The sequence below is a fragment of the Epinephelus lanceolatus genome, chromosome 1 (genome assembly GCF_041903045.1).
Source record: "Epinephelus lanceolatus isolate andai-2023 chromosome 1, ASM4190304v1, whole genome shotgun sequence".
Classification (NCBI taxonomy): Eukaryota; Metazoa; Chordata; class Actinopteri; order Perciformes; family Serranidae; genus Epinephelus; species Epinephelus lanceolatus.
This window is the reverse complement of record NC_135734.1, coordinates 48030647-48058184: the sequence shown is the minus strand read 5'-3', so window position 1 is coordinate 48058184 and position 27538 is coordinate 48030647. Positions and strand designations below refer to the sequence as shown.

The following is a 27538-nucleotide window of genomic DNA, read 5'->3' as shown; positions in this document are numbered from 1 at the left end:
AAGTCAGCCGCTTGAAGATCCTTCCTTAACTTTGAGAAACACCCAATGTCTCTTTCTCGAAACCTTGCTTGACCCTGTTACTTGAGATAATCCACAGACTTTGTTGTGAGCAGTTCCGTGTAGGAGCTATTTTCTTTCTGCCAGACTACACCTGCCAACTGTATCACGACGCAGAAGGAAGAGTACATCTACTGCAAACTCACTAAACACCACTGAGCTAGCAACCTCTTGCCCGTAAGTAGATGTACACCTCCTTGTCCGCAGTGATACAGTTGGCAGGTGTAGTTCGGCAGAAAGAAAACAGTTCCTGCATGAAACTGCTCACAACAAGGTCTGTGGATTATCTTGAGTGACCTACTCACTTTTCTGGAAGGAGACATTGACGTTGAGTTTTTCAAATGCATTTTCTGGCGCTTTTCGGACAACAAGCCGAGTCCTATCTAGTTCCATCATAACTGAGAGAAGGCAGACATCTGTATGGTCGATATCTTTCACACCCGGCGACTCACACTAGAACAGTCTAGACTGATAAATAGCACTGCAGGTAAGAGGAAGAAAATGTTTTGATTTTGAGGTGAACTGTCCCTTTAAGCTTTAATATCTAAGCAAACATTGTAGTGCCAATGCTGTTCCTGCATAAAGGACGACCAGAAAAAGATCAAGACATTATTAACAAACCTACAACTACAGTATGAAGTTGCAACACTGATAGTGTGTCTCAGCCGAAGAGTGATGCAATATGATTAATGCTGATGTATCTCCTAACAGAATGACACAGTTGACAGTCTCAGTGTTTTGCCACAGTTGGTTCATTACTGTCTAAAGTCTTCAGCAGCAACATTTACTATTCTAAGCGCCGGGCTTTTTCTGGGAAAATATCTCTGGTATACAGGAAGTGATGAGTGTCATGTTTCAGTCTTTTCTTTTTTAGTAATGGATAAAGAACAGCAGCATACTGACTGAGCAGAGGCAGTAATATCTGTTCTTAACTCCCCTGAGGGCTTTAGTATACATCTGCTGAGGGCCTCTGCTTTACTGGATTCATGTAAAACACTTTGAGCACAGTCACATGGCAGCAGCACTGATGTAGAGCACGACACTGTCTCACACTGGCTGCACCGCGAGTAGAGTAGATGTTGAATCACTAGCCAGAAGCGGCACAAATCTCATTCAGCCTTTCCTCTGTAAACTGATATGTTTTGTGATTGTGTGGTGAAATGTAGCAGCACGTCATCTATCCAGATGTAGGGGATATTTTTTAATCACTGGCCACAAGAGCTGCCAAACCCCTAAATTTGGTGGCCAAAGTACATTTTAATGGCCAAAATGTAAAAACTGTAACCTACAATTTAAAGGCAGTTTAATGCAACATAACGCAGCTGTGACACTTCAGTAAATGAAGACACATTAACAGAGAATATATCATTGTAAATGTATGGTACAGTCTCTTGCAGTTGTTCCCAACTGGTGGGTCGTTGTCCAAAAGTGGGTTGTGGGTCCAATCTGAAAGGACTGTACTTGTCAAGTTTGCAAAAAGCACACTTTGTTTTGACGTACGGTAGGGCTGCAGTGATTAGTCAACTAATCGATGACTAATCGACTATTAAAATAATCGGTGACTATTTTAGTAGTCGACTAATCGGTTTGAGTCTTTTTTCATAGAAAAATACTTCTTACTTCTTACGTTCAGATATTGGCAGCTTTACACACTCTCCCATAACGGTGAACTAAAACCCTTTGGCATTAGTATGAAACAAGACATTAGATGAAATAGTTTTTGGGTTTGGGAGAGACAGACCGACATTTTTCAACATTTTAACACATTTTTCGATACAATGATTAGTCGACTAATCGAAGAAATAACTGACAGATTAGTCGACAGTGAAAATAATCGTTAGTTGCAGCCCTAAAGTACGGTAGATTTCCGACACAGAGCTTTTATGTTGAAGTGCCGTTTCCTGCTGGAAGTTGGGGGAATACCGGACATCTACCTGACAGAGACAGCAAACTAGCTGGACGACACAGCCAAATGCAAGAGTTAAAAGCCAGAGTTAAAACTTGGTTTGATATTAATCCAAACACCAGATCATGATACCAAATTTTACCAGGTGTCTTCACTTGATTCAGCAGCTTTTCCTGAGCAGAACACAATGACACTCCCCCAATCCCAAATGGATCCCTTACAGACTCGCTGACTCAAGCCCTAAGCCCTTACAGACCAATTCCATTTCTTCCCCTTAGCCCTTGTCTTGGCCCTTCCCCTTGGTTTTGCACATTCACGTGAGAGGAAGTGGTGTCCCTGTGAACGCGCAAAACCAAGGGGAAGGGCCAAGACAAGGGCTAAGGGGAAGAAATGGAATTGGTCTGTAAGGGCTTAGGGCTTGAGTCAATGAGTCTGTAAGGGATCCATTTGGGATTGGGGGACTGTGTCCAAACAGAAAACTAGCATCTGATTGTCACGTAGCATCGCATAACATCAGAGCTCTCGGTTTATACTGAATTCATTAAATATACACTTTTTTCGTCTGCTACAAATCCATATACAACAAATACTGTTTGAGGGTTTTCTAGAATGTTGAACTAAAAGGGGCAAATTAATCAGGATGTTTGTTGAACTGTAACATTTAGCTGGCAAAGGGGTATGGTGATGTATTAAATCTATTTAGCCTTTATTTTTGAAAGAATCTCATTGAGAAGGCGGCCTCTTTCAAGAAGTTTTTCCTCCCAAGCGCCATATGTATTCTTAACTCAACAATGTGACTGATGAGTTTTAAAGAGACGGACAATTAACAGATTTAATGTTATAAGTGTTTATGTTTGTTTTACTGACTGTTCATCTGCTTTTTATTATGTTGTCTTTTGTGTTTGGTGAGCCAAAGACAAATTTCCACCCTGGTGGACAATAAACATCTATTGTATTGTATTGTATTCTATTCTATTCTAATTCTCTTAATGTCGAACCCTGTAATAGTATTAATACTCTGAGTCTCTTTGTGGTTCAGCTGTTTGGGAAGAGTTGAAACGTCCTGGGGTTGATGGAAGAATATTCTGCATACTAAGTTTTTAGTCACAGCGTGATTCACACATCAAACAGCACGTGCCCAGAATGATGGGCACAAGTGTACTTCTTCACTGTGTTTCACTGTTTGGTGTCCACGATTCATTAAATCCTCAATTTTTTCCTTTTTCCTCTCTTTTTATCCTTCTCCCCCAGTTTCGATCCTTTCTCTATATCTTTCATCTTTCCTTTGTTTTTCCTTTGGTTTTATATCAGTCTCTCCACAGTGTCCCATCTCACCCCCTCTCTGTCTGCCGCCATCTCAGAATATGACAAAAAAGGAATTTCTACAGAGTTCTTGAATCTCATGATAAATTCAACTTAAATAGATGGCATTACAACAGCAACATGTTATATACCAGGAGTTCTCAAATTTATTACTCAGAGATCTGTGTCTGATTTTATTCAGAGTCAGAGATGCGGAACAATTGGTGATAACAAAATAACATTTAATCAACTCACTTGTATCTTAAGTAATATACGTTTAAGTTGAAAACAGTCAAGATGGTGAAAATACATTCAAGCCCAGTGAGAGAAATGGCATTGTTTGCCTGTAATCAGTTGCATGAATCAAGGCACAGTCAGTCAGAATAAGTGAATGTCACATCCTTCATGATTGGGCCAGCATAAACTGAGGCATATTCTCAAAACTAGATTTACACTATAACATTTGACCCTTCGCTAAGTCCCGCCCCGGGACATTTTTCCGTTGAAAGAAACACCTATGGTCACTGGTGAAAAGACGCTTAGAATTGTTTCAGTAGTGAAAGTTTTTTCACCGACTATTTGAAGAGGTTGATGGAACTCTTAAATATAAACCAAATTTCACCAGGATTTGCAGTTTTGAGATTTTTCATCCTCTAGAGTGTGCAAACAAAACCCTACTGTGATTGTCAGGATTGTCTGTTGTTTCACACCATCATTTTTCCTTTTTTACTCTGTGTGGTAACATCCCTAGAGGAAATATCGAAAGGCTGGGGTGTTGTTGCTGTACTGTTGTCCATGGCAGCAGATCGCTCTGTGTTTCTGTTGGTCAAAGTGACGGGAGCAGTCGTGAACAGTCGGTTGTCATCTACTATGATACACTACACCAGATGAAACGATGGATTATCGTGTATGATACTCATTGTCGTTCACGATCTGGGCCAACACCGCACGACGCTGCGTCGGGCTATAATCGGGCTGATATCGTGTAGTGTGAACCAGGCATAAGCGACCAATGAAATATTTCCAACTAATGACCTTTCTAATAACATTTGATCGACTATCGGGGGCAGCCCTAATAATCATCTGTTGGTTTTGAGCTTTTCATATTACGCCTCGTCATTGGATCCATTGTTTTTATGAAAATATCAAATATAAATGCTCATTTGAATGATGATAGCTGTGAATTCTCAAATGGAAACTAGTATTTAAGTAACAGACATAACTAACATACAAAAAATAGTAGCCAACTAAAGTCCTGGTGATACAAACATTGATCGTGTGAGGAACTGCTGATATAATGACTCACACAGAAAATAAAGTATAATATACATTTCCACAGCATTGATATCCATTAGGACAACATCAGTCATGTGATACCACTCTGTTGCTCTCATTGTCTCTCTGTAACAGAAATGCTGTTTTCATTGGCTCATTTTATTTGCTTCCACTTTGTCATTTATTTCGATCAGTGTTAAACCACTCTCAACGAAACTCAACACTTTGTGCAGATGTTTCACATTAAAAGTCACCAGGAAAGGGAGGGGTTATTCCCCTTTAGCTGCTGGGAAGCTTTTAATGTGAAACATCTGTGCAGGAAGTGTCCATGGACAGTAGCTTGACATTTATTGGGGCGAAAGATGGTTAAGTAGATCGAGCTTCAGTTACTCAGTGAACGAGATCAGTGTAATAGTGATCACCATAATTTATGACTCATTTTTCTTTTTCAGATGTTCACTGGTGTCCTGAAGCACACGCCACCTCCGGCCTCCGCTGCAGCCTCCTCCTCCTCCTCCTCCGCCTCGGACCAAAAGAGCAACGCACAAACCACAGTCCCTACAATCCCACGGGGACACCTGGTCGTGGGCCCCAAGGATCAGCTCCGCCTCCTCACCCCTGTGGGCAGCACGGCGACGTCCAATCACTGCGCGGCGGCAGTGGCCCACGCCGCTAAGCACTCCGGAGGAGCCCCTCGACCTCCTTCCTCCCTGAGTGAGGAGGATGATGGAGGGGGAGGAGGAGGAGGAGGAGGCAGGGTGAAGAAGAAACGGAAGAAAAAGGACAAGAGAGAATGGGAGAAAGGAGGAGGGGAGGTGGATGAAAGCAGCAAACCAAAGAAACGAAAAGAGGAGAAAGTAGCGACGGTGGTCACACTGAGGAAGAGCAAGGAGCCTAAGGAAGGGAAGGAGCGAAAGGAGCGTAGGACCAAGGGGAAGGAGGGAAGGAAAGAGCTGATGAATGTGGCAGGGGGGAGAACGTCAGGGGCCACAGTGGCCCCCGGACCAGCTCAGGTACCTGTTAAGGTGCCTGGCAAAAGAGGAAGGAAACCGAAGGTCAAAGTCCTACCTCCTGTACCCACGAATCAAGGTATGCTCTGCCTGTGGCTGCAGTGTGTTTATTCAATGTGGAGTGTGTAGTGGAGTTTGTGTGAAGTGAAAGGCGGTTGTGTGGGAGGATGTTTAGATGTTCATTTAGAGGAGCTCTATATGATATTAAGAGCAATGAAATGGCAGCAAACCACTATTCACTATGTAAAGATAAAGCAGCGTAATGACGTCCTGATCAGAGAATTAAGTCACGCTCCCTCTGTGTGTGTGTGTGTGTGTGTGTGTGTGTGTGTTGTCAAATGAGCTTGTTGTAGTAGCCGGTCCAGCGGTGTGTGCATGTGAGTCACTGGATGTTTCTTAAAGTCAAGGAGGGATACTTAAATGACTGAATTTCAAGGAAGCTACGTCATCAAATCTCGCCTAATGACTATTCCGAGGTCAAGGATCCTTCAAATGCTACTGGGCACAGAGTCCTTCATTCAGAGAATTTTCAAGGATGCATGTGTGTATCCTCAGCAGGTATAAAGTACCCACAATTCTTTGGAGCTCGGCAGGATTTAGATAAATATGTCTTTTATTTGGATTGACATCTCCAGGAGTCTTTATTCATACAAACATCAAAAAATACTGACCGAAACCTCATAATTTACACTTTCCAATGTGTCCACTGCCAAATAATGAGATTTTTAAAATATCGTGATTAAGATAAAACGTAAAAGTTTTTAAATTAATCATTTACAGCAGTGATAGAGTGATAAGTGCCACAAAAGTTTGATTTAGTCTACCTGTCTTTTTAAGTATATTCCAGAAATGTATTCTCCCTAAAAGTCACGTGTTTTTGAAAATAGTATTTACATTTGTTAAAATTGTGCAACAACATTAAAGGGTGCCAAAATTATCACAGCTTCCTGAAGGACTCATCCCACCAAGGAAGGATCCTTGACTTTGAGAAACACTAACTGTGTGTGTCCCATTGTCTGGCTAATCACCGGCACTGCACTGCTCTCATACGGTGGTTACCACAGATATGAGAGTCTGAGTGGGCGGAAGTTCGCTGCATAGATCAGCCTCTCATTGGGCGGAACGAGCCACCCGCTGAAGTCCCGCCCTACCACCTCCGGTTGTGTAGCAGTTTTCAACCATTTTCAACACGTCCTTTACTAACTTTTGTGGTGTTTGATCTTGCGGGGATGTAGCCATTTTTCTGCCATGGTTCGCGTCCTGTAGGTGATATTTTTGTGGGCGTGTTACACGAAAACCTGTTTATCCCCGGCAATATTTTTGCAAGCGCACCGTTGCTGTGGCACCGCCCAGAACGATTGTGGTTGGTTGAAAGAAATACAAGCAGCCGGGGTGTTTTTTTTTTTTTTTTTTTTTTCCGACAATCTTAAAGTGAGAGTCGGCCCAGCCAGACCTTTCTTTTCTTGAGAAAGGTCTGGTGAGCGAGACTACAGATATGAGGACAGCGTTGTTCCGGAAGCAGAGACCCCTCTATGCCTGTCATGAAAGTTACATTATTGACTAATCATACAATATATGGACATGACCTCGCTTATCGTGTTGACCTTGATATTGCCTGTTGTGTTTACATGTGTGTTCGTTTACATGAGATAGTCACCAACATTTAAGCCATCATGATGCCAAAAGAAACAGCAGGGTTTTCCCAACCATTTTAAGACATGGGTGCAGTGATTCTCCTGGAGTCTGAAATTAACACCAGCCAAGCACCAAATGCAGGTAGACTTTTCCTCGTTTGGCGAGTAAATCTCAGAGGGCTATCCGCCACACTAGCGGGTTAATGTTTGTACCTAAATAGGTCTTAAATGAAAAACTGTGCTGAGACTCTGTATTACGTTTTGGTGTCGTTTACGGGCGTGCTGCTTTTTTGTTTTCCCCGTCAGTGTGTCTAAACGCTGCTGAAATGGACCGTCTCAAGTGCTCCTAGTTTTGGAGCACTGTTCATTGAACAGGACATCAGTGGGTCCAATAAACTATCATTTGCCGCTTGCCTGCTGCTAGCTGCTGTTAGGCCAGTGTGTAGGTGCAAGATGTAAGTTACACCTGTCCTTATCAAACAAAAACACAGAGGCTTTGTATTCTTAATCAAGGTAGCAAACTCTACCTTGATTAGGGGGGGGGGGGCAGATGCATTAGCATTCTTTTAAAGCTGAAAAATAGATTTCTTGTGAGAATCAAAAATTGCATCAATGCATGTTTGACGACGCCACTCCTCATGATGAAGCAAGATGATGCCAAATGTCTTTAAAACATGTAAAATTATGGAATATATGAATTATGTATGTATTATTACATAACTAAAAGCTTTAATGAAGTGCTGATAATTATGCAAAGGTTAAAAGGACATGGTCAGGGTTTCCTTTTATATAAGAGAGAATGATCAGGTTTGCATAGTAACCAACATTTTTCCATATTTCCATATATGTTTTAAGAAATTCTCATCAGATGCCTCTTAATAGAGCCACTTCTTCCCTGTGAACCTAAATGCAATTCTTTAATATGTCCCAGTTAGGCCAATGGACACCTCAGAAATTCATGCCAACAACAACGAGTGGATGTCTTTTCCAACATGCTGCAGTTCACTCTGCAACAAGAAATATAGAAGTAAAAGTTCCATACAAGTGTTACTTCAAATTTTACCTGGACTTTTACCGTTTTCTCCCCAGTGTCAATTTACCAACACCTTATACTAAGATCTTTCTCACTGCTCACCCCTGTGTTTGCCTGTGTGGGGCTCCAAATTGTTTTAATGTAAAATGAATAGTTATGAAATGAATTATGAAATTTGTTGTGATGGTTTCTGACTCATACAGAAGCTAAAGGAGCAGCAGTGATGTCACAAGGGGTGTGCCATATCATCTTGCTCACGAAAGTGCCGGTATCATTTTTAATATCATATGAAAAATTTATATTGTGATACTTGTTGACATATTGACGTCATGCTGTTACCCATGGCAACAACAAACATGGCTGAAAGCGAAATTATTACTGACTCCACGGTGGTTCTAAACAGAGGAGCAGCTTCAGTAGTGTGGAATAAACTGTGGCGTCCTGATTGTTTTATGAACAGCCCCGGACTTCTCAGACTCTTTTAGTGACTTACCGCTCAGAGGGAACTCATTCAGCGGCTCCTCTGGCAGCAGCACAGCGTCTCTCCCTCCCCTCTCTCTGATTTTGTCATTAACCTTTGGTAATGTAAACCTTCGTGTAAAAACTCCATTTATGTGAATGTGTGATAGTTGTGGTATCATAACAGCCTGTCACAGGTTACAGCGTGATGATTAGAGGAGAAATGGCAGAGCATAAAGGTCCAGGTGGAGAAAACACAACTCAATCATTTAGGATTTTACTTAAAGAAGGAAATCACCTGTTGATTTATATATATAGATCCCAGGGGACGTTTTACGTATTTGGGAGCTGTTTAAATGTGTAATTTGTGGTAGATTTTATTTAGTTGAACTATTAATATTGTAACAGAATCTGAATCTCACTCTGAGTTACTGTTGTTGTTCACAAACTAAAGAAATGAGAGATAATTTTTGTTTAGTTTTTATTGAATATTTGAAGGAAACTGTAAAAATATATCACTTATTTTGTTGCAGTTCTATTTTCTTGAATTAATTATAACGTATATTTTTATTTCTTTTCTTTTTAGTTGATTTTTCAAATAAAACACATACAAACAAACAAAGTCAACCAACATAAACAACACCTTGACATAAAGACAGAAAAGTATAGAAAAGAATATCCATAGGGGGAAAAAAACACCCCAACAAACGGTGCAGTTTATTACAACTAAGAATGAATTGGCTAATAAGTTTTACAAAAGAGATTGTACAGCAATGTGACATTGACATTGACAGTTGGAGCAATCAGTTTCTGCCCTCCAGGGAACAGCAAGTCAGAGTTTTTGGAGGAAAAAGTGTAATTGTTTCTCAAGTTGCCAGAACTTTATTATTTATTTTTGAGATCATACATCAGTTTCTCCAGAGAAAGCACAGCTAATATCTGCGATAACCACATGTCAACTGTCGGGGCCTGTGGAGCAAACCGTTGCAGTGAGACTTACTTTTTAGCCAAGTTTAAAAGGATTGTCAATAGAGATTTGATCCTTAACAAAGAAATTGTCCGAAATATGGTGCAACAAGTTGAACGAGGGAGTCAGTGAGAACGGTTTGCCCTTGACCTCCTGAATTACAGAACAAACCTCTTTCCAAAATATTTGGAGTCACTGACACGACCAGAACACATGAAAAAATGTACCTTTGTGTGTTTTACATTTAAAACAAAGGTTTGAGCTGTTAGGAAACATTATCTGGAGGCGCATAAAATAAATCCTATGAAAAAATTTAAAATTGTGTTCATGTATAGAAATAGAAGTATATTTTGGAAAGTTCCCTTTGCAGATTTTGGTCCGATCAGCAGAGCTAAATGTTTGTCATAGCGTCAAGAATATTGTTATCGCAAAATTGGAAGGAAAAAAAAAAACGAAAGCCAAAGCGCTCTGGAAAAAGATATTGGGCGCTGCGCTTTTTCTCTCTTCATTGGGAACAATTAAAAAAGATGCCAGCACTGAGAACAAAACACTTTGTGGACACAGGACTTAATCGGGTCTCAGGCTGCTGGATTCCAGAATGAATTTTAAAGACTTCAGTGATCCCTTTTTCTCTAGCGCCATCAGCAGGCAAACTTTTCTTTTATCCAGTGAAGTATATCAGTATCCACTAGATGGATTGCTATGAATGCTGGTACAGACATTCATAGTGTCCAGAGGGTAAAATGTAGTGACTGTGGTGATCCCTTGACTTGTCCTCCGGTGCCATCATGAGATTTGGTGTGAAAGGTCTCAACAATTACTGGATGGATTGCCATGAAATTTGATTTGTGACATTCATGTCCCCCTCTGGATGAACTGTAATCACATTGGATACCCCTTAACTTCATCCAGCATTATCACCAGGTCAACATTTCAATTTGTCCTGTTATTTGGTTCGTAACATACCTATTAGCCTCAGCAAGCCGAGCATTAGGAGTCACCTGTGCAGCTATAAAGCTGTGAATCGACCCCAGGTGTCTGCAGTGAGGTTTGTTTCCCTGCACCCTGGAGAGGCTTGTGGCCAGCATCAGTCAGTTTAATGGAAAACTGATGTGTGAAATCATGTCCGGGTCGAGAGTGGCTAATGTTATATTTAAAGTGTCACCAAGCCCTGAAGAGGCTCATGCTTCAACTGACTCATGTCCTCTCATGTTTCCTCCAACAGCACCTCCTCCTTCGGCAGGTGTCCACACTAAGGGGCAGTCCCACAGTGCCCAGAGCCACGGCAAGAACCACAGACAGGCCAACAGCAAGACCCCAGCCCCCTCAGCGCCAAAACAGAGGGGCCGCAAACCCAGGTAAGACGTCCTGCCTGGCTAACAGTTCACAGGAAGAGAGAGAGAGGGAGATTTATAAAAGAGGAGTGAGCAGAATGGGAAAGATTTCGAAGAAAGAAAGTGAAGGAGGCTGTGCAAGAAAAGCCCTGGAAGTGGACACTGATGGAGTGAGGCAAGCGAGAAAGAGCAAGGCGGCTGTAAACCTGTCATCCCCAGCAAATTATGCAGTTCTTCTCTGGGCAACTCTGTTACAAATATTTCACTTAAAGGCTATATTCTGGCTTTTTTGGCCGTACTGGAGAGTCAGAGAAGATGGGAGGAGAAGAAAAAGATGGGTGCACACAAAATGAGGCACTTGAATGAAGCTTGGATTTTGTAATTTTGGAAATGTGCAGGAATGTATTAGCTTCACAGTTTTTGGAAATTGGATGTGAGGTATTGCATGTGATGGATGAACAAACGAATAGATGAGGGCGACTCTAAAAGCCTGGAAACAGAGAGGAACAAAACTGAAAAAAGGCTCTTTTGCATCCTGTTTAGTTATTAATACTCCTCATATGCAAGTCCCCTGCACATCATGACTACTTAGAGACAAGCTAATATACACATATACTCTCAAATGTGAGGGCTTGATGCTTTTTGTTATCACATATGATGAGAAACTGAACATCTTTTAAGGTCCAGTGTGTAGATTTTAGCGGGAGAAAGAGATTTGTTCTTAAGTCTCTTTTCCTAAAAACAAGAATAGTTGTATTTTTTGTGCCCTCAAATCAATTGTTTTCAACGTAGACGCGTGACAGTCATACTCAAATGCCAGAGTGATGCCAGAGCAGCGAGCACAGGTTCCTGAGCACTTATTTTTCAGGGCGCAACAGCTTTGCAAAGTTTTGGAAAGCGGCAGTGCTCACTGCATGTCATGTGACAAGGAACAACCAATCACAGCCGGCAGATATCTTTCCCTTCTTCCATAAATATCAGTCTGTGGTTAATATGGAGGAGATGTCAATCACTTTAGTGCAGGGCTACTCGGAGCTTTACATCTGTCCCACTGACAATATTTTTGGCATAATACACTCTTATAAAAAAAAACTTGAAAATAATCAGCTCTGCACTCAAGATTTCTGGTCAGTAGGCTATGATACCGTGCTGGGTATGGTCGCTTAGCAACCACAGATGCAAGTTGGCACAGAGTAGCACCCAGCGCCCGACCTGGCACTTTCCTGGCAGCTAAAGATGCAGCAAGTGTTCGGCCCCTAAGAGCGACCTCTGCAGATAATTCAGCTCCCGATGAATACCTCCTGTACAATGAACACTGAGGGAATTCAAACAGGGAGACGTTTCCGCTGGTTGTAACCTGCAGTCCTCACCACTGGCTGCCATTCAGTCCCCCAAATCTTACACACTGCTCCTCTACATTTGATATGCTTGGTCAAGTAAAATAAGCTCTATTAATGCATCGCCTCTCGGGCTGTAAGAAATTATAATGGACATTTTTCTCAATTTTATGACCAAACAATTCATCGAAAAATCAATCTGCAGATAAACTGATCATGAAAATGGTTATTAGATGCACTCCAAAACATCTGGAGGTTTGTTTTATCTGAACATGATGTGTAAAATTAACTCAACCTTCTAGTTTTGACAAAGCAGTCACAGCACTGCCCATGTGCTTCTAACCCTCTTGAGATCCATAATTTCAACACCAACAGACACACTACTCATTCGCTTTCAGGAGAGCTTTTTAACAATAGATACATCAGAGAGAAACACAGAACAGATATGTAGTCCCTCTCATGCCCCTGTCTGTCATCCTCTTTACCTTTTAATGTTTTGTTTCTTCTTCCCCAAATTGTTCCTTTTTCTTTCTTTTTCCCTCAGCCCACCTCAGAGCAGCTGAGTGCTCTTTTTCAGATTGTGAAGGAAGAACAAAGATAGAGAGGCACAGTAAAGTGTCTGCAGTAACACTGACTTCAACCGGGTTATTGTTTTACTTGTTGCACTCGGCGTCCATCCTCGAGAGCAACTGTTGGAATTATTTTCTGTCGAGCCTTTTGTAAAAGTAAAACAGCAAAATATCTCTTTATACCTAAAAGTAAATGTATATAAATTCAATATTCTTAAACATACACACATCATAAAGTAACTCTGGTGCATCAGACTTCCTGACTTTCTGACTTACATTTGTGCAAAGACGAATGACATAAATGAAGAGCAGTAGATGTGTGGGATATTTGTTGTGTTCAGTCTGAATTCACACAGAAACTTGAGAAAGTGCAGATCAGAAATATATTTTTGGTTACTTTGTCAAGACGGAGCAAAGTTGAGACAATAGGGTTTCAATTTTGTGTGAATATTTAAGATGGAAACTTTCCATGGGAATTAATGGGAATTTATTGGAATTATGAGAAATAACAGAATGAAACAGAAATACAATATTAGGATTATCTGCTCAGGCTGTATTTACTGTATTATAATCAGACATAATCCATTGATCTGCCACATAAATCCATTAATTTGTCAAATACATACAGTGTGAAATGTGCCATGTGGTGAGCCGGCAGTGTGGACTGTGAGCAAATGTAGGGTTTTAAGTGAAAAACTAATTTCTTAAACAAAAGTTTTACACTAAAGAATGACTGGAAATGGAAATTATGTTGTTAAATTATCAAGTTATAAACTTTGTGTTTTGCTTGAGCCAACTGTCTGCTTGTTAACTGAAATATCAGAAATATTAAATAGTCACTCCAGTAATCAAAATTGTCCTGAAGGCATGTCGTCCTTTGGCTCAGACAGTGCAGGGGTGTTGACGGTAGTGTGGGCTGTATATGTGATGGGAGAATTCACTGTGCGTGAGGAGGGTTGTATTTAATGGGATACTGGCAGATGATCTGCACATGTGATGGAAGAGTGTGCTGCTGATTGCAGTGAATTGTAAATTCAGTTAAATGGGCCTCAAGCGAGGGAGTTCAAGTATCTCTGGGTTTTGTTCGTGAGTGAGGGTCAAATGGAGCGTGAGATGGATCAGCGGTTTGGCGCAGCATGTGCACCATGCAGTTGTAGTGAAGAGGGAGCTGAGTTTGAAGGCGAAGCTTTCGATTTACTGGTCTGTCTACGTCCCAACCCTCGCCTATGGTCATGAGCTCTGGGTAGTGACCTAAACAATGAGGTCGCAGATAGAAGTGGCCAAAATAAGTTTCTGTCGTGGAGTCACTGGGCTCAGCCTAAGGTAAGGAGCTCCAACATCTGGAGGGAGCTCGGAGTAGAGCTGCTGCTCCTTTGCGTCAAAAGGGGTCAGTTGAAGTGGTTAGGGCATTTGATCAGGATGCCTCCTGGGCGCCTCCTGTTAGAGGTGTTCCAGGCAGGTCCTAATGGAGGCCTCAGGGTAGACCCAGAACATGCTGGAGGGATTACATCTCATCTCATCTGAAAATGCCTTGGGACCCCAGGATCCGGTCCTGGATAATCGGATGAAAATGGATGGATGGGCATACTTTTGACCAAAACATGCCACAAAACAAATAATTTTTATGTGCATTCATTCATTTTCCGTAACCACTTATCCTGTTGGGGTCGCGGGGGGGGGCTAGAGCCCATCCCAGCTGACATTGGGCGAGAGGCGGGGTAAAGGTCACCAGACTATCACAGGGCTGACACATAGAGACAGACAACCATTCACACTCACATTCACACCTACGGACAATTTAGAGTCACCAATTAACCTGCATGTCTTTGGACTGTGGGAGGAAGCTGGAACACCTGGAGGATACCCACGCTGACACGGGGAGAACATGCAAACTCCACAAAAAGGGGCTCCCCCACCCTCTTGCTATGAGGTGACAGTGCTAACCACTGCTCCATCCTGCATGTGCGTTCACCTCAAAATAAGATTACTATTAAAAGGTAGGATTTTTATTTTGACATTGTGTTAAAATTTAAAAATTCCCTAGCCTTTCTTCCCCTGGAAATTTTCCAATCCTTTGCAACCCCAGTTATGATATTATTGTGTGGAATAAAGAAAGGAGACTGATGTGAAAGAAAGCAGGAAGTCAATATTCTGTGACTGATGCAGAGAGAAGTTTGATGATTGAAACAGTGTGAAGAGGAGAAAGTGAAAGAGGTTAGAAATAAAGTGTGAATACATGGAGGAAGAGAGAAGAGATGATGTGAAGTTAAGAAAGGCAACAGCTGACTGATGAGTGACAGAGAGGGAAAAAGTTGCAGATGAGTGTAAGAGCGAGAGAAGAAGCACAGAGGAGAATAAAAAGGGATGAATGTAATGGAGAGGAGAGATGACAATCACTGCGGGGAAAGGAAGAGAAGAGAGAGAAAGATGAGCTGAGTGAGGATATGAAAAGATGCAAAGCAACCGAGGTAATGATGTGAAAGAAAGGAGTACAGAGATAAGATGGAAGCAGAGGAGGAGGAAGATGGAGAGAAGGGAGCCGTTGATGTCAGGAGAAGGAGGTGGTCTTGAGAACTTCACTGACTCGGGGTCATTTCCAGGTCGAGCTCCGGTATCGGGTCATGTTTCGTTCAGATAACTCCAAACACAAGAAGATTAAAAAAGTCCTCATGTGGTGCCGTTTTGCATCCATCTTAATCTGTTGCTCTGTCTTTTCTCACTGCTCACTCATTATCTGGGACAGGAGTTTTATCTTTTCTGCTACAGTTGCCAGTTCAGTCCTGAATTCACCAGTGAGTCGCTCTCTGCAGCTCACACACCGGCTTCATCTTTTAAAGGGAGAGTATGAGTCGTAAGGAATCGATGGTTGCACCCGAAAGTCAATGGTAGAGGGAACTAATTAATCAGCTGGGGTTAGTTAGTGATTTCCTGGTGTTAATTACCCAAACCTGCCCGTTATTGAATTTAGATAGTTTTCAAACTGTCTGATAAATATCAAGTTAAGACGTAGCCACGTGCTGCTGTACTGCAGGGCCTGGCAGGTTTCATTAACAGGAAAAAAAAACCTCTAAATGTGTAATTTATGTTCTCAGATTAATTATTTTTGCTCAAATTAACAATATGTGCACACAAATTAACAGAAAATATTGTGTAATAATAATAATCTTTATTTGTATGACACCTTTCATACAAGAAACGCAGCACAAAGAGGTTTACAATAAAGACATCGTAAGTGCTGAGTGATCATAAAACAGACCAACATGGCACTTAAAAAAAAAAGGGCATTTAAAAACATTTTTAAACAAGAATTAATTTTCATTTTAAAGTAGTGGAGATTTTAGATCCTATAAATCAAAATCTCAGAAAGTATTTCTCCTTGTGTACACAGTTTATTTTGGCATCCACTCGGCCACTGTTGGCAACAATCAGAGCCTTTAATTTCTAACAGACACAGGCTCACCAACGGATATTGATTAATCAAAATACCGTAAAACTTCAATTAAAAGTCTTGTCCCTATAAAACGCCCAGTCCATTTTACTTGCCCGGTGTAGCTACACATTTTGACAAATAAACACCTGTCTCAGTTAGACGCCTAGGTTGCCAAGGAGTCCATTTTTATAGAAGTTCTTTGGATGCATAAAACCGGGTTGTTGGCTACCTCAAATTCTGTGTCCATTCCTCAATTACCCTCTAAGTTACTCATATTCCTTTCGTCTGTAAGGGTCCTACAGATCAAAAGAATCAAAAGGGTTTTTCTGAAAAATTAATCCAAGTTGTGAGGATTGTTTTAAAAAGATAAAGTAGTGTGTCGGTATGCCTCGAGTGCTGTAACTCACTCTCTGTCTGATGCGCTGTCTGTCGGAGCTAGATCAAATGAATGATTCATAATTGATATATTATATGAGCCCCTATTTGTATACAAGTAGTATTAATACTGGTTTAAGTAAACAGTTTGATTGTATATCCCCATCTTTGCAGTACAGTAGTTTTGTGTGAAAGGAAATAGACGCCTGTTCCAAATATAGGCCTGTTGATTTTAGAAAATAATAGCCTGGGCTACTAATTGAAGTTTTGTGGTTAGCATCTTTCAGCTTACCCCAGAGTGTCTTCCCAAGAGTAAACCTTACTGCTGGTATGGTCCAGTTTAAAACTAAGTTGCTTGAAACACAAACAGCTGATTCAGACTGGAGTTTCCATGGCCTGACAGCTTTCATTCACTGCAGTAATTTTGCACAAAGTAACTCAGAAGTACCAGTGACTAATGTATGGGCACAAATTATTGAATAGGTATAACTGCAGTAAGCCCTGAAGAAAATGCTATGTTAGCGCTGACCTAGCCATAAAGTGTTCGCTTTAAAAAGAGGCGGTTAAGGTTAGGGTAATTGGAAGGGGTACATCTTGCGACTGAATGTAAATCATGTCTTTGTTCCGTTTGGTAAAGCGTTTGTTTAACTGTTGCGTAGTGGGTTAGTCTTGTACTAAAGGTGGGCGCGGTCAATGGGGGCATGTCGTGTACTATTCAATACTTTTTTTCAGTTTAGGCTATTATCTCCACTACGCGTAAGCCTCTGGTTTCTCTTGCTTCCTCCCACAGTCCAAAGACATGCAGGTTAGGTGAAATTTGAATTGCCCGTAGGTGTGAATGTGACGTTAATGGTTGTCTCGCCCTGTTTAGACCTGGTAATAACAGTGTTTTGGGTGATCTGATCACAAGTGAACGGCACTATATTCACACAGCTCAGCCATTGCCCCAGCGAATTCCCCTTGGGAATCTCGACTGCATTATTTCTGGTAGTGGAGGACTTTTGAGGCGGGATGTCAGGGCTTTGCAGGCAGGTCACTCTGCAGAGTCTTCACGAAGCTGGGGATAGTGGGGCAGGCGAAGAAGAGGGCCATTAAGAACGTCATCAGTGCCGCAGAGAGAGCCGCTAGGTGGGAGGGAGGCTTGTGGTCAGCTGCTGCTGGGATGCAAGCCGGGGACTGATTACCCCCAACTGGGTCGCCTGGGTGAGGGTGTCTGATGTAAAGGCCGGAAAGTAAACACCCGGTGACCCCAGGATACATCACTGACAATACATCCCAGCGTATCCACTTGATGTATTCTAAAAGTTACGAATGCGTCCTGATGCATCTCGAAAACGACCACATCATCAGTGCAGGATGTGACAATGCCCCTGTGCTCTAAACTTACCCATTATATGTCGAGCTGGACGAAGTGTTTTGTGACCATCTATTACTTTGCCCTCGGCAGCCACCTTGGCGGAGTTCTGTACTCTACTGAGTGCACTTTTTAAGTTTATTATATATTGTGTGTGTTGTAACTTTATGCAGAATAAGTATGTGCTAGAAAATTTTAAAGTTAATTGTGCCGTTCTGTTTTGCAAGTTAAAATGAATGGCTTTATGGCAACATGTGAGACATTACGAACATGTGTAAAAACAAAGTGCAGTTCTTACAAAGGATCCAGTAAACACATGACGGACTTCAGAGTAGACTATGACTGTGTAAAAATGCTAAAAGCGTCAGACAAATTATCTTTTTAAATAAAACATAAATGCTTAAAGTTTTCACCATTAATCCGTTTATTAAAGACTAGTCACTGTGTGTATGGATCCAAATTCATTGTGCCAAAATAAAGACATCTTTTAATAGCTCAGGAATCCTGCTGGTTGTACATCTGATATAACTCTCTGTACATGTAACACTGTGTCACAGCAGTGATGTGAGTGGAGCTGCAGTTGCAGACACAGTGTCTCTCTGTGTGACAGCAGTCTCGTGGACAGGGTCAAATGTAGGTCGAAGGCATGTGCAGCGAAGTGGGTCATATGTGGGTCTGCTGTGTGAAAGACACTGTATGCATTGACAAAAGAGAAGCTCATACATGTGGTGTGGAGGATTGTGCATTTGTGTCACACTTTGACAGTGTTTTCATTCAGCAGACGGATCTCAGCATTCCGTGTTTGGGGTGCACACACACACCAAAACAAAAGCATGCAGAATATGTCATGTTTTTTTAAGGAACCAATTTAAATACATTAAATTATCAAGTTTTTTTGTGTGTGTCTCCATTAGTTTGCGACCCATATCAGTTCAGTTCAGTTTTATTTATTTAGCCCAGTATGACAAATCACAATTTGCTTCGGAGAGCAACAAAAACAAAAATTCATATCCCGGTATTTTCAGGCTGAATGGCAATACACGATATATATGCTGGCATTTTTTACTAAGTAAGACTACATGGTCAGTTGCAAGCTGATCCACAGCTGTTATTGTTGCTGCATGTGTCAAACACTGGCTCATTTACAGTATATGTACTTTTGGACTTTTTCTTATTTTCAATGTAACGTTTGAAGCATGTTTCAGAGAATGTGAGATTGTGAGATTTGCCTCAAAGTCATGGAAAGTTTATCAGTGAAATTGTGTGTATGTACCCTGTCAAAAACTCTCATGTCTTTTCCTGCAACAGGTTAAAATGATTCATATTCCATACACATGCAATGCATCATCTTGCCTTCAGGGCTGTGAACATATATATACTAGTTATTGTTAATTTTCAAATGTGCATTGGGGTGACCATCCAACCCCTCCCATCATGTAGGACTGCTTGTAGCTTCATTAGCTGATGGGTCAGAGTAGTTAGTGGAGGTCAGAGATGAGTGTTTGGATATCAGCTGGCAAAATTGTGTTTGAAGTGGCTCCATTTCCTCCTCCACCTATTAATCAGTTCTCTACAACTGAATGGAGACATCCACTGACAAATCCCTGTTCCCGTCTAGAATCAGATCAAATCCCGGAATGATTTGATCAGGTGTTGCCCAAAACGATGCTCGTTTCACTCTGAAATATGCCCCATAACATGAGCTAAAGATGCTCTGCCATTGCCACTGTCTTGATAGTCTCGCTACCAGACAATCAGAGATCTCCGCCTTCTGATAGTCTGGGGACACTCCTTTCTAAAGTGCGTTTAACACACCGGCGAAAACGGCCGGCAACAAAGCAACGCCTCTTGCATTTTTGAAAAGGACACGCCTTCTCGGAAATGTGCGCTCCCCATTTTCTCTTCCGCAAGGAAACAAACACAGAGAGCTTGAAAATGGATGCCGAGAGATTTAACTCTGTTTTATCAAACGTGCGCTCATCCATGAAGAAAATATTTTTTCCAGCGGATGTCTTAGTTACAACATGATTGAGCTAACTGGAGTAGTTTAATGTCGTATCCGACAACGGGAGGCTTTTAACAGATGACGTCCTGGTGTTAGCTTTGCTGCTGCTGTTGGCTGTCCCTGTTAGCTGCAGCCACTGATGCTTTCTAGACATCGTGATTTCCCAAAACTGAATAAATACCACACATAGCAACACAAAACTGCTTTGCTAGCTCAATCATGTTGTAACTAAGATATCCGCTGGATAAGATATTTTTTTCACGGACCATTTAATGAGTTATTACCTATTACAGACGCCGTTAAGGGCTAACAGGGCTAACAGCTAACGGTTAGCCCAGCTAAACGTGTACACAGAAATAGTAATGTTTGTTCAATCATTGTGTTTATAGACTTTACAAACATCGGATTAGGTGATACGGTGATGTGAAAAGTGTGTGTGTGTGTGTGTGTGTATATATATATATATATATATATATATATATATATATATATATATATATATATATATACAGTACAGGCCAAAAGTTTGGACACACCTTCTCATTCAATGCGTTTTCTTTATTTTCATGACTATTTACATTGTAGATTCTCACTGAAGGCATCAAAACTATGAATGAACACATGTGGAGTTATGTACTTAACAAAAAAAGGTGAAATAACTGAAAACATGTTTTATATTCTAGTTTCTTCAAAATAGCCACCCTTTGCTCTGATTACTGCTTTGCACACTCTTGGCATTCTCTCCATGAGCTTCAAGAGGTAGTCACCTGAAATGGTTTCCACTTCACAGGTGTGCCTTATCAGGGTTAATTAGTGGAATTTCTTGCTTTATCAATGGGGTTGGGACCATCAGTTGTGTTGTGCAGAAGTCAGGTTAATACACAGCCGACAGCCCTATTGGACAACTGTTAAAATTCATATTATGGCAAGAACCAATCAGCTAACTAAAGAAAAACCAGTGGCCATCATTACTTTAAGAAATGAAGGTCAGTCAGTCCGGAAAATTGCAAAAACTTTAAATGTGTCCCCAAGTGGAGTCGCAAAAACCATCAAGCGCTACAACGAAACTGGCACACATGAGGACCGACCCAGGAAAGGAAGACCAAGAGTCACCTCTGCTTCTGAGGATAAGTTCATCCGAGTCACCAGCCTCAGAAATGGCAAGTTAACAGCAGCTCAGATCAGAGACCAGGTGAATGCCACACAGAGTTCTAGCAGCAGACCCATCTCTAGAACAACTGTTAAGAGGAGACTGCGCCAATCAGGCCTTCATGGTCAAATAGCTGCTAGGAAACCACTGCTAAGGAGAGGCAACAAGCAGAAGAGATTTGTTTGGGCCAAGAAACACAAGGAATGGACATTAGACCAGTGGAAATCTGTGCTTTGGTCTGATGAGTCCAAATTTGAGATCTTTGGTTCCAACCGCCGTGTCTTTGTGAGACGCAGAAAAGGTGAACGGATGGATTCCACATGCCTGGTTCCCACTGTGAAGCATGGAGGAGGAGGTGTGATGGTGTGGGGGTGTTTTACTGGTGACACTGTTGGGGATTTATTCAAAATTGAAGGCACACTGAACCAGCATGGCTACCACAGCATCCTGCAGCGACATGCCATCCCATCCGGTTTGCGTTTAGTTGGACAATCATTTATTTTTCAACAGGACAATGACCCCAAACACACCTCCAGGCTGTGTAAGGGCTATTTGACCAAGAAGGAGAGTGATGGAGTGCTGCGGCAGATGACCTGGCCTCCACAGTCACCGGACCTGAACCCAATCGAGATGGTTTGGGGTGAGCTGGACCGCAGAGTGAAGGCAAAGGGGCCAACAAGTGCTAAACACCTCTGGGAACTCCTTCAAGACTGTTGGAAAACCATTTCAGGTGACTACCTCTTGAAGCTCATCGAGAGAGTGCCAAGAGTGTGCAAAGCAGTAATCAGAGCAAAGGGTGGCTATTTTGAAGAAACTAGAATATAAAACATGTTTTCAGTTATTTCACCTTTTTTTGTTAAGTACATAACTCCACATGTGTTCATTCATAGTTTTGATGCCTTCAGTGAGAATCTACAATGTAAATAGTCATGAAAATAAAGAAAACGCATTGAATGAGAAGGTGTGTCCAAACTTTTGGCCTGTACTGTATATATATATTTATACACACTATTTTATATATATATATATATATATATATATATATATATATATATATATATATATATATATATATATATATACACACACAGAGCTCTGCTGGTTTTCTACCCGGAAGTATTTGTAAACAACAAGGCGATTCCCTCTATAGTCCAGCCAGACGGATGAGTCATGGCCTTGTAAAAGATTATGTTTGTTTCTTTTAGTTGGCGAGAATGTGTCGCCGCAAACGTGACAAACATTCACTAACTTCGACGGCGTTTTCTGCGAGCACGGCTGAGCCATTTTGTACTGCTACACGTGTTTCTAGTGGGACTATGTTTACAAGCACAAGAGTTCAGCGAGCCACCGAAGGACCGCCCTGCAGATTTACTATTGGTTCTGCAACGTAGGGAGTTTTTTTAAACTCTGAAATTGTATCCGCCCATCTAAACACAAAATCAGGGAGAAAGTCATCAGTCTTTAGTTAAGCAAAGCGTCTAAAGACTGACTTGTGAGTCTACTGTCTTGAATAAAGCAATCTTTCAGTTGATTTTGCCACAAATATGCAAATGAGTCATGAGATCAGCACCTCTGTAGACCTGATGTAAGCCAGGAAACATCCTGCTTTTTCATTCAGCTCTCCGGCTCCGATTCTCTGACCAGTCTGCCGATTCAAACTGGCAGCCTTCTGCTTCAAACCATGCTCCAATCTTGTGTCCAGCATCTCACCAGCTGGTTTGTCTCAGCGACTGGCCAGTGGTTGTTCTTTGTCTTCATTAGCAGGAAATATCCGTACCTAGAGAGATACGAACAAAGTGAAGATAAAATATTTGTTCTGTCTCAGCCAAGCCCTGTACAAATCGTCAGGGAGCAGTAAAATCTCCAGCCTCTGGCTCAGAGAGAAAACGCTGCTGCAGGCTACTAGAGCTGCTAATTACTCATCAGAATTCCTCTCCTCCCAGAGATCCTGGCGCAGCGCCGGTGGAGAAGAAGAAGAAGGGAAAGAGGAGAAACCAGGAGCTGGCTGTCCAGGAGGGGGCGGAGAGTGACGACACTACCTCAATGTCAGCCCTCAACATGGGTGGAGAGGACAGCCAAGACCCCCTGGATAACGCGGTGAGTGGACAGAAAGACACTGGGCTAAGTGGAATGACTGGTGTAAATATACTTTATTATTTAGACGTGTGGTGACTTTTTAACTTGTTAATAGACTTTAGTTTTTCATGTGATTGTTGTGAAGAAATTGGAGCATTGCAACAAGAATGAAATGTCGAGAGATCAATTCTGACATGTTGTGACAAGTAGAAACATCCTCTGTGCGACAGGAAGCAGATGGAGTTTTGGGAATTTCAGCCTTTAAAACTGGCAAGACATTCTTGCTGTGGTTTAGGAAGTGTTCAGATCCTTTAAAGCACTAAAAGCACTATCAGCACTCTGTGTAAATACTCCACTACAAGTACAATTCTGTCATTCAAAACCTTACTGAAGTAAAAGTGTGTATTATCATCAGAATGCTCTTAATGTAGTTAATGTAGTAAAATTACTCATTAGGCCTGCCCCCGACTAAGAATATTCCTAGTCGACCAATAGTCGTCATTTAAGGCCATTACCCCACTAGTCGCCTACATGTTTACAATATTAATTTAACGATTAAATGATATATTTTTGTGGTTTGAGTTGAAGGTGTGAGAAAGAATAGTATCAGTAACATTGTTAACACTGTGCTACATTACAGAGAAATACAAAACTGTACTAATGAACCTTCATTAATATAGGCCTATATTTTATCTCCAAGTGCACGTCACACACTGAGCGAGCCGCCTGTTAATGACGCTGTGGGCTAATGGGCATGTAGCTACTTCCATGTTTCAGATGATACGTCATGTTTGTAGTCGACCAATGAAGATGAGTTTACATATCACCTTGGGTTCGTCCTTCACCTTCTCAAAATGATCCCACACTTTGGATTTCCTGCCCGACATGTTATTAACTAGCCTGTGGAATACCCGCAGGTACCAGCCCTGGAAATTAACCTGACTCCTGTCTGACTGCTGAGCGTGGACACTTCCTGTGTCTGTCCTTTCAAATTAAATTCCCACATGGTCCAGTCATATAGGTTTGGATTTATTTTGACAAGGCACAGCTCCTAATAGAGTGACCAATGAAATCTTGCCAACTAATGACCTTTCTGTTCAACTAATGTGTGGTCAACCATTTGGGGGCAGCCCTAGTAATTATTACTTTTGCGAACCTCAAAGTAGAAATTATTTTATTCCGTTTTTTCTCAGCACTCTTTCCATGTGGCTGTGTTTCAGCTTTTACAGCTATCTCTCATGTTCTTCCGCATCCTGCAGCAGGAAGTCTCCTCTTTCCTCACAGTGGTGTCTTTGTCTTTCCCATGACTTAAGGCCATTTGATGTCTCTCTGGCCTCTCAAGGAAGTGTTGTTCTGAGAGATCATTACAGGTGTCTGTACAGGTGAACCTGTTCAGCCAGTCTTCACTCTAAGGTGCCCCTGTTAAACTGAAAAGCGCAGCACACAGTGGACGCCTAGTTACAAAATTCAGAGGTGCATGACTAATCGCCATGTCAACTCTCGGTGCCTTCATGCTCAACACAAGGGTGATGACTTTGTTATTTGATGTGCAGATTTCGTGCCAGCGACACTATGGCAAGCATTAACCTAGCCTAAAGCTGTCAGTTAAATGTTGTGGAGTACAAAGTACAGTATTTCCCACTGAGATGTCGTGGAATCAGAGGTATAAAGTCGCATTAAGTAGAAATACTAAAGTACAAGTACTTCAAATTTGTCCTTAAATATCGTACTTCAGTAAATGTACTCAGTCACATTCCACCTGCAGTCTTGTCGGCATAAACCAGAGCAGAAGCCTTACAATATAATTAATTAATTTGACGACTAATTGACCTTTTGTTTATCTAACTACCTTACAACAGGATCCACAGTAGCTGGGAAACAAACAATACAGGATGACTGCGACACTATGACACCAAACACACATTTTTTCATCACATCTGTTGTGATAAACAGTGTCAGACATTTTGTTCCTGAACCTTTAATTACCTGGTGGTACTGTGTAAAAGGGCTCAGCTGCATGTTCAGTTTACTCAATCGAATATTCATTTATTTACATTAAAAGCTAAGTAGCAGCTAATGGTTAGATTTCCCTTGGCATTTTTCTGGTTTCCTGCATATTTGCATTTATCGTTTTTCTTCCTTCTCTTTGTTTCCTGATCACATCCTCTGTCATTCGATCTCCTTCTTTCTTTTATTCTCTGTCTCTGTCTACATGTCTTTATTTCCAACACCTTCTGCTCTTTCACTTTAATATACCTTATTTTCCTCTCTACATCTCACCTGTCCTTCCCTCTCTCCTCCTCCCATTGTCCTCCCATTTTCCACTTCTGGACTGTCTTCCTAACTATCTTCTATCCCCTCTCCATCCTTGTCCTTCCTCTTTAGAAGCGGCGTTCGGGACGTCAAGTCAAGAGGAGGAAGTACAACGAGGATTTGGACTTCAAGGTGGTAGACGATGACGGAGAGACGATCGCAGTTCTTGGAGCTGGACGCATCTCGGCGCTCAACGCCACTGCTCTGGCGTGGCAGGCTGAGGTCAGGAACAGTGTTGATACTGACAGCTGTTTTAGATCACGTCTAAATCTTTAGACCAGAATTCTTATTAGCTTTAGTCACATTTCAGTTATTTTTATGCTTCATAGTTTGTCTAGTTTTAGTCGACAGCAACTCAGAACTTTTAGTTTAGTGTCAGTCAACAAAAAGTCATCACATTTTAGTCAACTCTTAATCAAAATGCTTTCTCTCTTTGAACTTACTGAATTAGGCTGACACAGATATTGAAAAGTAGAATCAAGGTGACAGTTGACTGCCCAGTAACATTGACTTAACAATGGCAAATTTATATGCTTAGGTAGGTAGGAAAGACTCATCAGTGTTAGTTGGCTAAACAGCAGGGTATTGTGCCTTCAGGTGTCTCTTCAGGTTGGATGCATTCTTCCCACCAGATGTGTTGCCAAAGGGCATTTCTCCGTCTCCCCGTGAAGCAGTGCATTGTGTTTTACTTATTGCTGAATTATAAATGAAGTATGTTCATAGATCAGTTCTTTTTTCCAACCGAAGCATCACACTGTTGTCATTAACTCACTGTCAGTTTGGAACATCATCTCCTGTATGGCTGGGATTCTGGGAATCTGCACACGTCACTCAACCAGTCAACTAAAGACACTGCTTTTATTTTGACAGACAGACGAGACTCACAACTGGGCAGAATATGCATTTTGAATGTTGAACATAGCTTAACTTTCTTGTACATTTTGTCGTAATTTTTATTGTAATAAAAGATTATTTTTAGCTCATCTACATCTCGTCTCATGCCGGTCTTACATCAAACCACTTTTCAAATGATTTCACCGTCGCAGACAAATCTCCAATGTCAGAATTAGATTATGAGTGTTGAGATGGTCATAAAATTCTTTCCGAGCTGTCACAAGTCAGTCTTTTTCTTGTCTTGACGTTTAGACAAAATCAAACATGTTTAATATAATTTGAAGTTTTTATTCTTGGCTCATGCTGACAGTGAAAAATAGCTGCGCTCTCTCCAGAAAACAAGAAGCAGTCAACATGAAGGGGACTCCAGGGAAGCACAGGAATATGAGCAAGACTGAATTATCTTGTGCTGTGGGAAAGGAGGAGAAACTGGTGGAGTTGTGGAGTGAGCAAGTGTTAAATTTGGTGTGTATCTGATGTGTATCCAGCACCTATTTTAGTGAGTAATATTACGTTTTGAATCTCTCATTGCCACAGTCTCCTGACACTGAAGTATCACAGCTCACCAACAGAAACTGGAAGATGAGGTGACAGAATCCAAAATGTGAAGTTTGTACACACGTACAGTTCATCTGTGTGGATTCTGTTGATGCCGAATTGACAAGAAAACTGTCGACGTATGACGCCTTTTGTCATTTGTTTCTGAAGTTCTGTGTTTTTGCAGACATTGGTAATATGTCGTATTTTTAAAAGGGAGTTTGGCGTAACATTTTCCACTAGGTGCAGGATGGGAAATAATCTAATAAGGAATCTAGTTGTAGTCTTCCAAATAGTGACCTTACAAGATCCCTAGTCTTTGCTAAATCTGATAGTGTGGGACTAAAAACTCACATTAGATGTCAGAGTGTTTCAGACTACAGTCTTTTAAATGTATTTCCAAATTCTTCCAGTGTAAGGTAGGCATTAGTCATAATAAAAAAGCATTTTTTGTCTTGGATTTTGTTAACAAAAGTAACACTGGTAAGGAAGGACAAGGACGACCTCTCTTTGTAGCTGTT

The 27538-nt window shown here is 41.4% G+C and overlaps 1 protein-coding gene across 6 annotated transcripts in view; it reads left to right on the top strand.

Annotated features, from left to right (window-relative positions):
* The window catches only part of chd6 (chromodomain helicase DNA binding protein 6), a 160643-nt gene that overhangs the window by 67898 nt on the left and 65207 nt on the right, over positions 1 to 27538 (top strand). For all 6 annotated transcript variants that reach the window (XM_078171507.1, XM_078171509.1, XM_078171518.1 and 3 more), the window contains exons 3-6: positions 4993 to 5629; positions 10869 to 11001; positions 23141 to 23294; positions 25659 to 25808. In XM_078171507.1, the coding sequence (XP_078027633.1) occupies positions 4993 to 5629; positions 10869 to 11001; positions 23141 to 23294; positions 25659 to 25808 (1074 nt within the window). The remainder of the gene's footprint in view (positions 1 to 4992; positions 5630 to 10868; positions 11002 to 23140; positions 23295 to 25658; positions 25809 to 27538) is intronic.